The sequence below is a fragment of the Leptosomus discolor genome, chromosome 1 (genome assembly GCF_034619465.1).
Source record: "Leptosomus discolor isolate bLepDis1 chromosome 1, bLepDis1.hap2, whole genome shotgun sequence".
Classification (NCBI taxonomy): Eukaryota; Metazoa; Chordata; class Aves; order Leptosomiformes; family Leptosomidae; genus Leptosomus; species Leptosomus discolor.
Genome location: NC_141391.1, coordinates 72289664 through 72300640, shown reverse-complemented (window position 1 = coordinate 72300640; position 10977 = coordinate 72289664). Strand labels below are relative to the sequence as shown.

Genomic DNA, 10977 nt, shown 5'->3' with positions numbered 1-10977 from the left:
AGACTGCCTACTGATTCACTAACAGAGCGTACTGTTGGTTATAGTCTTCATGCACACTTCTGCTGGGCAGCGTAACTCCTCTTCTGTTCACCACCTTCAAGGAAAGTCTAGGAAACACCTCTTCAATCCACTGTCCAGTTTCCTTTTCCTACCAAGTGGAAATCCAAATCACATGCAGGCCAATGGTGCTACTCTAGTACTTAACTCTCTTGCAGGCTAGAAACATCAACTCTATCGTAGTACTTTGAAGCAATTATCCACATCTATCAGCTACACTCTAACCGTAGCACAGCTTTGTAGAGGCTCAGATTTCACCAGGACAACAGGAGCAAGTGCAAGGTTTGATGAATACCCAGGATAACAAACCGATGCAATCAATGGATGCTGGACGCAGTCAGAAAGGGCTGTTCCTCTTTGAAGGAATCTTTAAAAACAAAAACCAAAAGACAACCCCTCCCCCTTTGCCGTCCCCCAGAACAACTTGTCGTGAGATGTTTTCGGTGCCCACTCACAACTGAAGTCCATGTTATCTGGGTCTTTTGCGAGTCACAAATATCAATACGCGTCTGATGGCGATAAGACGGTCTTTAAGGGAGGTCATAGCCAATATAGCCAGCTGAGCTCTGTTTTCCAGAGGCAACACTGCCAAGAGCCACCAGTACCAGGCAGGACCACTGGGGTTGCTCTGCAAAAGGATGGAAAGACTTGCAATCATGTATTCACCAGCACTGCCCCATGAAGAACACCACCTTCCTTCCCACCTTCTACTTGCTAAGAAAGTCACCACAAAACAGTTCTAGCGACAACTAAACACTTAATTTCAGGTGCTCTCCTGGTCTATATACATCATTAAGACTGATCTCTTCAGATATCAACTTACATTTATCGTTTTCCATTGATTAACTGTTTTCCATGCTTCGTGCTAACAGATCAAAATTGGGTAACTAAGAGTTTAGAATGTACAAAGTCACAGCAAAAACCTGTCAGAAAACAGTCTTGTGTAAAAATTCTGTATATCATAAGGCTGCATAAGTAGGAAGGTTTTATTACCTGTGGCTCTGGTTCTTTTCCTGGCATGGACCCAAAATGATTGAGAATTTGCACTTTCATATTGTCTTTAAGAGAAGTAAACCAGGCAACGGCTTGATCATAAACTGAATCATGAAGGCGGACAAGTTCTTCATATTCCGGTCCTTCAACCTTATTGTCAAAAGAAGGGAGATGGAACAAAACAAGTTTGATATCATGGAGTCCATACGCTTCCCCAGAAGCAAGCGAAAGCAAAATAATGCAGTGACTACAGCTGTTCAAATGTCCTTATCTAAGCAAACTGTACCCAAGTCTCAGATTTCAAACCTGTGATGCTGGAGTCTTTTTACCCTCCCCTAGGTGTTCTGAAGTGACATTTCTTGGAGCAGTTACTGCCTCGTTAATATCCATTTGTAAATGCTGGCACAACAGAAGAACCCGCTCTCTAACCCTGGGACATCGTATTAATCATCTCAAACCCACAACCTCGAGTCCCTTTCACAGAAGGACCTCTGAACATTGGTATATCGTCTGGCAAAACAAAAGAAACACTACTGCCACCGAGCACAGAGACAGAAGGTCTATGGCACTTGGAGACCAGCAGTATTTTATAGAAGTATTAAGGCCATGGTAGGACAGCCAAGGAGGAGGTGGAGGAGGAGGAGGAGGGCAGACACCTGAGCAGGCAGGAAGCAGAGAAAGCAAATGCTTTCCCAATACCAGGAACGGTCATTTAAAAAGAAAAAAAAAAACCAACAAACCCTTGCTGAAACAAAGAGTGGTTTAGTTGCACAAACCTAACTGTTAGCTATCAGGGAAATGAAAAAAGCATAAGCAAAAAAACACTACAAACTGGTGACTTGGGTTTTTTTGTTTGGTTTTTTTTTGGTTTGGGGTTGTTAATTTATTTATTTTTTCTGTCATCTGTACACATCAATGGTGTGATTCACCTGTGCTGCTCAGACACACATCTCAGCTAGCTGCTCTGGATGCCCTTCACAGTAGAGGAGGAACAGCTCTAGAGGGCAACTAATCTCATCTTAAGGTAGGTACCTAAGACAGAGCAGGTAAAATAGGCAGCTTTGAACTGAGATTTCTCACTATCAGATACAACATGAACACAGGGTGCTGAACATAGACATCAGCCCCTCAAGTGAGACAAGGTAAATCTCACTCTTATGAAGAGGTGGGTTCTCTGACACAATCTACAAACAATGCCTGGATACTTGTGTTTAACCACCCTTCATTGGGGATTTGAACACAGCAGAGCCCTCACTCTGAGCAGACTACCTACTCTGACCTTTTGCAGGGGAGGCACCGCCATACAATCTGCCTTTCCTGCCCTGGTGAACAACTGCATCGTCCTGTAAGAAAAGCCCTACTAAGACTTTACAGACTTGCACTTCAACTATGACAGCATGCTGAAGAGCTGTATGACCAGACTGGACTTCATCAATTGGCACAAGACTACTACTAAACTCAATGTTAAGAGGGATCGGGGTTTTACAGACATGCTCTGAAGATGATCCATGAAGTCATCATTAAGCATGGCCAAAAATCCACCCTTTGGCCAACACCCATTGCAAGCACCTCACCTGATACAAATTTTATACAAGGACTTGTTTTTAAAAACTACTCCTCTCTCTGCATTTCTCTGCTCTCAGCCAGCTCTGACGGATGCTTGTACAGGCACAGTTAACTACACGTCACTAAGATCTCATTTTAAGAGTGGACTCCCACACTTGTTTGAGGACCTGTTCTATAAATGAGAGCTTGGAAGTTGTACGAAGTCTGCCAACTCTCTGTTCAGTGCAAGAAGAGAATAGTCAGTCCTCTAACAACAGGGGTATGTGCTCTTCAAAGGGTTTCAAGCCTGTACCAGTTTTAAAATGTTACTCTGACCTCATCTACACATCATGACAGACCTCAGTACCTGAGTCTCGGAAGCTACTTTGAGGTCCATGAAGGGAATGCAACACTTCAAGCAGAGATAATAAGGGCAGAAAGGAAGAAAGGGAAGGAAGAGACAAAGTTTGTTCCATGGTTTTCAAAATAGAGCTTTAGTATTTATAATGATACTGGTTTAAAAAATAATGCACAGCTAGCTTGAAATGCAACAAGGAAAGGCTATTTAAGTGAATCCAGCAATACATGGGTATGAATAACTTTGCACCATAGATCACCTTTTTATCTTCAAGATACTCGATGTTTGCTGTGTTATATCCATCTCGCTGGCCATGGCTTAAGACCCTAAAACGACGGACACCAACTGTATCAACAACTGAGCGCCCATCAGGAAAAAACTTTACGTCCCTGATCTCTAATATACAGCCATGATCTGCAAATCTGAAATGACAGAAGGGCATAAAAGTGGAAGTCATCAACAAGTGTTTATACACATTAGGACAAATACTGGGCCTAATTCACCACTTCTTATTTGAAAGAGGATCCTGCTTCGGTGACAACACATTTCTGCTTATTCACATAAGTCACACAAACCCCCACCCTTTCTGCCTTCCCTCAGAGGTCCAGTGCAGCAGCATTTTCAGAGTGAATTATTTGCGGGGTGGGAGGGTTGGAAAGGGACAGGAAACTAAACGGAGTATGTTTCATGCTGGGAGTTGCCAGCTGCTGGTGGCAAATTCACCTGATTTGCAAAGAAAACACGATGGGTAAAGATACCATAAGGAAGTCCAGAAACTGAGGAACAAAAGCAGGGCCGGGAAGGATATCATCCGAGGTGTAAGCAGAGTATTACAGGCTTAAGAAGTAAAAGGCTTCTACATAGCACCATTTTTTCTTGCATTTGTTTCCTTTAAGTTAAAAAAATAAAACAAAACAAAACCAAAACCCCAAAAAACCCAAAACCAAACCCAAAATATCATCTTGACAAAAACACATTTGTATCCGCTATATTTAAAGTAGGCATAGGTTTTAATCACACCCTAGAAACAAGCATGCAACAAATTTTTATTTTAAATTATCATGCTTACCTACTCTACATTTGTGCTGTAGCGAGTTCACTAGAGAGGCTGACTGCACAATGACTCTTTACCACGGTACATCGATCTGCCAGCATTGGCAGCTCTGCACCTCAACCTACTGCTAAGCAGGAGCATGCACTGTATCTAGTCTCATCTCAAGATACCAAATCCCTGCAGGATCTGATAAATGTTTCATCAGTGAAACAGTTGTTTTACCATTTCTGACAGCAGAGTGATGAAGAAACAGCAGCGCTGAGGGGAAACAACTCCTGTTTCTACTCTACCAGAAGTCAGGGGTTTGGGAGTGGAAAAAAAAGCTCACCACTGTAAACAACCGTTCTCTCCCGGCCATTGTACAGAACAAACTGAAGAAGAGCAAGAAGAATACAGCTGCACACAGCTAAGTCCCAGTGCTCTACCAGTGTGATTACAAAAAGTGAGTTTATTTTAACAATATTAGACTAAACACTATTTAAACAGCTACATAACAACTGTTTTAAAGTGACGATTTTAGTGACATTCATACTGAATTTAGAAATTAATCTAGAAGTGATGATTTTTTTCTATTTTGTCATTCTTTGAGAAGTTAGTTTTGGATAGAAAGTGACTTTAATCCAAGAGAGACAAGAAAGTGCCTGGAGATGGGTATAAAATGTACTGACAAATTAAAATTTTATATTCTTCTCCCAGTTTTAGCTTAAAATAAAATAACTAAAAAAGTAAAATAAAACAAAGATAATGTATTGAACATCTTGTCACTGTGTTTTTCAAGGGAGGTATGTATCCATGTCTTAGTAGATGAGGCAAAACAAGTTTCCCCACTTTTTGTATTCCTAGTTGATTTTGCAATTTTGAATAAACAAAATAATTTCTTTACTTGGGTAAGAAGCTACAACAGCCTGCCATGTATCTACAAATGAAGGCTTCCTGTGCTTCAGTGTTTGATTTAATTTACCACGCTTAAAAAGTTTAATCATTTTAGTAACTTAAAACAGGACATAGAAGTCTAACCATACTGGTTGCATTTTAAAATACCCTTTATAACACTATCTAATAAACCAATTCTTGTGGTTTTGGGATTGTAATCCCTTGGTCCTCTGCATTAGACTTGACTCCAGGCAAGTCTGGCTTTTCCAAAAGCCTTCACAGACATAAGGGTAGTTATTACTTATGTCCTAGCATCATTTTGTCCTCACTCTTACAAGTATTTGCTTCCAGAAAATTGGTAAGAGGCCTGGAAGGGACCAGGGAGCATCAGCTGCTGTTGGAGCCTGAACTCCACTGAGCGCAGCACTGACAGCATACCAAATGGCATGAAGCACAGTCAAAGCCAACTGGAAGCTGTAGCATCTCCTATATTCTTACTGTCACCTTACCGTCCAGCCTGGGAGGGAAAAAAAGCCAAACAAAAAACAACACGCCAAAAAAACCTGAACTGGACAAGGAAAGGCTGCCAAGCCCCTGTATGACTGCCCTCCTCTCAGCTCCAGTGATGATCACCTACAAAAATGCTGCTCCTGAGGATGCCTGTTTAATGTGTTCTTGATAATTCCCATGCTCATCACCCATTCCATACTCTGCATCATGTCAAATGTACCTTCTGAAGTCAGCAATTATCAATTACATCTCTTTAGGTAGACCTCTCTTAAGACCATCTCATTTTTTCCCCACAAACATCTTACCCCCTTCAGCCAAAAACCTATGATCTATAAAAGACTTAAAAACCTGAAGGTTTTCATAGAATCATAGAATAGTTCGGGTTGGAAGGGACCGTTGAAGGTCATCTAGTCAGTCTCCACATAGGGAGCTGGAAACACACCACCAGCGTCAGAATTCACAAAAATGAATTAAAGGTAAGATCATACAGAAAGACAATGTAACCCACACATTGCAGATAGTTTAGACATTGCAACACAGCAGTAAAGACAAACATCAAAATTCAACATTCAGCAGCAAAACAAACTTTCAGCCAAGGGTATACTTTGTCTCATTCAAATGATATCACCTATGCAGGAAAGCTATGGAAGGTTTGGGGTTTTTTTATTATCATTATTTTTGGGTTTTTTTTAAAACTGAATAGACAGAGGGAGCAACCTTATCCAGACAGTCAGCTTTCACTACAACAAACAAGCTAGAAAGCTTTCCAACCACACAGACAATTAAGTGCTATTTTTGGAGCCTGTAGTAGCAGAATGAGTTGTATTCTTGCTATCCATCCAACAGGGGAGCGATAAAAATTTCATCTTTGTGTCCAAAGGAACGTTAAAGATACAAAACTAAAAAGCTAGCAACTTTAGTATTGTTTCATACAAGACTGGAAGGAACTGCAGTGGTTTGGGGAGACAAGTATACTGCGCTGTAGTACTCCATTAGCGTCACAACAGCCTTTGCAACAACTGGACATTCTCAGCTCATCTCCTTACCCTTTTAATTCATCAGCTAAGCACATGCCAAACTGCTTGGTACCAGTTTCCATGCATCTTCTTATCATTAGACGATAACGAGGTTCAAAGACATGGAGTGGGCAAGGGATGGTAGGGAAGGCCATGGTACATACGAAGATGGGAACATCTTTATTCAAACTGTAAGATAATTGTTGAAAAAAAAAAAAAATTCAGCTTTTTTCTGGGTACTGCTATATTCAGCATAAACCCTTGATAAGACACTGATTCCAGCAGTTTCCTTAGATTCATTCTTTGTCAACACGTATCTGGTCGAGGTTTGTCATTTTTACAAGACAAACATATTTCAGGACTCCTGTTAATACAGCAGGAAACAATCTTTCTAATCTGCTTTCATAGAGGAAAAGTCAGGAAATAATAGCCTGTTTCCCAAATGCGTTCATACCGAAATATCTAGATTAAATAAAATAGCAAGATTTTGGTGATAACTTCTCACAGTAATATATTACCTAAGAACTAGCCATAGTAGAGAATTCCAAAGCTCAGTAAAGCCCTTTAATTACAAAGAAGCCCACTAATCCAACTCCATTTTTTCAGGCTTAATTGCATGTTTTTCTTTTTTAGTTGAGTTGCAGTACAAGATCCACAAGTCACTGACAAAACTGGATCTTTGAACTTCTCCCAACCCAAAGTATAACCCATTTGTAATTTGAACTCCACTCACAGAAAAATCCCATTATAACTTTTAAAGCTATTACATTGTTTCAGAGGGAAAACCAATTACATTTAGAGAATACTGTTGCACACCTCTACCATCCAAGCATATTGTTAGATTTACCTGCAACATGTCAAAATACAAAATATCTGGCAGCTCATTAACATATTCATTCATTTTGTGCATTTTCATAAGCAAATGAAGCTTCTTCGGTAATTTAGATTGAAAAATACATTTTTATAACAGCTGTCAGTAGTAAAAAAAGAGCCTACTTTGACAATTCCTTCATTTCTTCCTCATAAACTTTCTTCCTTTCAGATAATTCCTCTGGCAAGTAACGGACTATCAGTTCTTCTGTAAGGACAGTCTTCTTGTAAGTTCTGCTTGCCAAAAACTGCAAGGAAGAGTCAACTCTTAAGTCGGATAACAAGATGACAGGTCTAACATCTCTCCCTCCCAACCCATCCCTTTTCTAAGGCCAAACAGCATGTTCATCAGGATTGTACTGATTCCTCCTCCTCTCAAGCCTTCAGGCATCAAAACTTCCACTTTAGGATACATGGTTCACTCCAGTGTCCATTTAACTATAATTGCATGCCCTTTTTTTTGCAGAAGCTGTACCACCAGTGAGAGGCAGTCCCTCCTCACTTCTGCAGAGGTACATATATTCTTTTCATCTAGAGCTACCAGGTTACTGGCAAGAAGTACTCCACACACAAGACACAGTATGTCTGCTGGAGCATAAGCGTTGACCAAGGAGTGACCATTCCATGTTCACCACAGGCAGATACAGAAACTGGGATGTGGTATGAACAGGGCTATGGCTGAGACTCCACAGGCATGAGCCTGATGTGATATTGGAAGTCTCAATTCCTTTAAGCACCAGCAAATCCCACTTATCTTCCAAGGAATGACAAAATATATTCTGGAGCAAATGAGGTCTTTGCACAGCTCGATGCTGTGGATACTATTGTATTGTTCTGGTTTCACAGAATCATAGAATAATTTGGGTTGGAAGGGACCTTTAAAGGTCATCTAGTGCAACCCCCCTGCAGTGAGCAGGGACATCTTCAACTAGATCAGGTTGCTCAGAGCCCCATTCAAACCGGCCTTGAATGTTTCCAGGGATGGGGCATTTACCACTTCTCTGGGAACCCTGTTCCAGTGTTTCACCACCCTCATTGTAAAAAATTTCTTTCTTCTATCTAGCTAAATCTGCCCTCTTTTAGTTTAAAATCATTACTCCTTGTCCTGTCACAACAGGTCCTGCTAAAAAGTCTATCCCCATCTTTCTTATAGGTCCTCTTTAAGTACTGAAAGGTTACGGTAAGGTCTCCCCAGAGAACAACCCCAATTTTCTCAGACTTTCCTTATGAGAGAGGTGTTCCAGCTCTCTGATCACTTTTGTGACTGTCCTCTGGACCCGCTCCAACAGGTCAATGTCTTTCCTGTGCTGAGAGCCCCAGAGCTGAGTACAGCACTCCAGGTGGGATCTCACCAGAGCAAAGTAGAGGGACAGAATCACCTCCCTCAACCTGCTGGCCACATTGCTTTTCATGCAGCTTTCAAGTAGAGCACAGAAAATCCCCATGTAGATGCTTTCAGAAGAACACACCTTTGTGCATTTTTGTTAAGCAAGGCAAGGACATACTTACTTCCGATAGCTTTTCTTTGCAGAGTGGGCAATGTGGATTATGATCAAGGCAACGCTCGAGGCATTTGAGGCAAAAGGTGTGTCCACAGGGAGTGGTAACAGGTTCGTAGAACAACCTGAACATGAAAACATGGAACAGAGAAGCTAAGCTGCCAACACAAACAACACAAATTCCCAAACTGTGGAAAGGAGTGACTAGACCTAGCTATCTCTTCCTTTCCTGTTTTTGGTATTAAAAAAAAAGTGATACAGGTGACAGTTTTATCTAGGGATATAAAAAAAGGTTTTCATTTTTCAGAAGCAGTAAACAATGGAGAAAACCATGCATAATGGAGAAAACTACATAAAGATTCACCAGATGCAAGGTTCAGAAAAAAGGAGCAGAGTAATGATTTAGACATTCGCTGGCAGGTTTCCCTTCTGACAGCATATAAACTTTTTTTCAGAAGCTAGAAAGGCTTTCTGATCTTAATCCCAGGTCAATGCAGTCATACCTCATGCAGAGGGAACACTCAAAATCCGACGCATCCACCAGAGTTGTTGGTATTTCACTTGAAGTGACGGCAGTGTTTTCAGGTAAAACATCTGCATCTAAGTAGTTAAGAAGATGATGATAATAAATATTTTAGTATTACTGTAATTTCAGATGCTGTTTAAGTTAGGTTTCCATAGAAGTGATAAAATTTATCACTTTTCTTTTTTGAAGCTTTGTTCCAAACAAACATATTTTCCATCTAAGTTTTAGACTTCCTGGTAGATAATCTTCTGGAGTGCAAAGGATGATGTCTATGGCCAGAGAAAGCACTTTAGAGCTAAATACCCATGATTTGCCTCTCCAAAAATGGCTGGGTTTTTTTAAAGTTTAGTTTTTAAAATACTCTGCTATTGCTTTCCCACCACCATCACCACTCCCACATCAGCCAGTCCAGATGTTTTAAAGTACATCAAGTCCAGAATTTAATTTGTTTACACACAGTCAAACTATTTCATCAGTGTTTATTATAGATTTCTCAGCAGGGGTAATTTTTCTTACAAGTATAAAAAAAGCTTACATTCTTCCAGACTAGGCTGCTGTGCAAATCCCAAGTTTCAGACAGCTTAAAGTTTAAGGACTACCGGAGTTGCATTAGCTAATACTGATTTCACTAGCTCAGCACTCTGCAAACATAGAAGCAAAATGCTTCACTTAAAATTCTGCCCACCCTAGTTTTTTGGGAGTGGTACATATGCCTGTAGTTAACCTGCTTAAAGGGTATGGGCTTCAAACTTCACAGGAGCAGCATTTAAGTTCAAGAGTTATCAGCTCGAGCTTCTGATGACATTTATACAAGCAGATTCTGCAGCTCCTTTTACAATCCACATCTTTGTTGCTCAGTGATGAGTTGCAACAGAACCATGAATGCTGCTTCCACATCCTTTTTATTAACCAAATTCTTGATAATTTAAAAAAAAATAAAAATAAAGCTTATCTTTTTATGTTAAGTTAAAACACTAGCATGTTTCGTTAAAGGGAAACTTATGCTCAGCATCTGGTTTATCTTGAGCACAGACAGGATAGGGGAGGGCGCAGTGGTGTTGGGTGGCCTACAAAGAAAAACAGCCTTATCTTTAACCTACATCTCACATGTTAGCATTTAGTAATAGCAAGAACCTAACTGTGTTAATTCTGCAAATAGTAACATGGCATCGGGATCTAGCACAGACCAGAAATTAATGGTTATGGGTAAAATGTGATCTCTGGCCTTCTCTGTGAAGATACAGGCGGGTCAGGTTTCACAATCTATTTACTGAGTCTGCACTTCACAGACAAGTACAGGGTTTTTTCCCTTCACAGCAACGTGATCAGAAACTGGCCATACAACTGAGCATTTGCAGAGGTGGCAGACAGACAGCAGCACCTGAAGACTTTTAATATTTCAAGGCAGAAGTCAGATTTGTTAAGGAGGTGTAGGTTGTTTTTTCCTTTAGTGAAAAAATGCACACTAGTATTGCAGCACTGTCTGAGTCTTGTTTTAACCATTTGGTTTGCTACTCAGTGCAATACATTGCCTTCAGCATTTTTAGCCCAGAGTACTAAAACCACTTTGGAGGCCTTTGTTAGAAGCCTGAGAAGCATACCAATCGCAAGCACAGCTATCAAGTGACAGAAAACTAGGGGGGCTTATTACCCTTCAAAAGGCTTCTTTGTTTGCT

General features: G+C 40.5%; 1 protein-coding gene across 1 annotated transcript in view; it reads right to left on the bottom strand.

Moving 5' to 3' along the window:
- Nucleotides 1-526: 526 nt before the first annotated feature.
- Nucleotides 527-10977, bottom strand: part of LONRF2 (LON peptidase N-terminal domain and ring finger 2) — a 31412-nt gene continuing 20961 nt past the window's right edge. The window contains exons 6-12 of the mRNA XM_086482182.1: nt 9279-9375; nt 8786-8900; nt 7403-7524; nt 6437-6595; nt 3213-3375; nt 1051-1200; nt 527-685 (exon numbers count right to left, since the gene is read on the bottom strand). Coding sequence (XP_086338308.1) covers nt 527-685; nt 1051-1200; nt 3213-3375; nt 6437-6595; nt 7403-7524; nt 8786-8900; nt 9279-9375 — 965 coding nt within the window. The remainder of the gene's footprint in view (nt 686-1050; nt 1201-3212; nt 3376-6436; nt 6596-7402; nt 7525-8785; nt 8901-9278; nt 9376-10977) is intronic.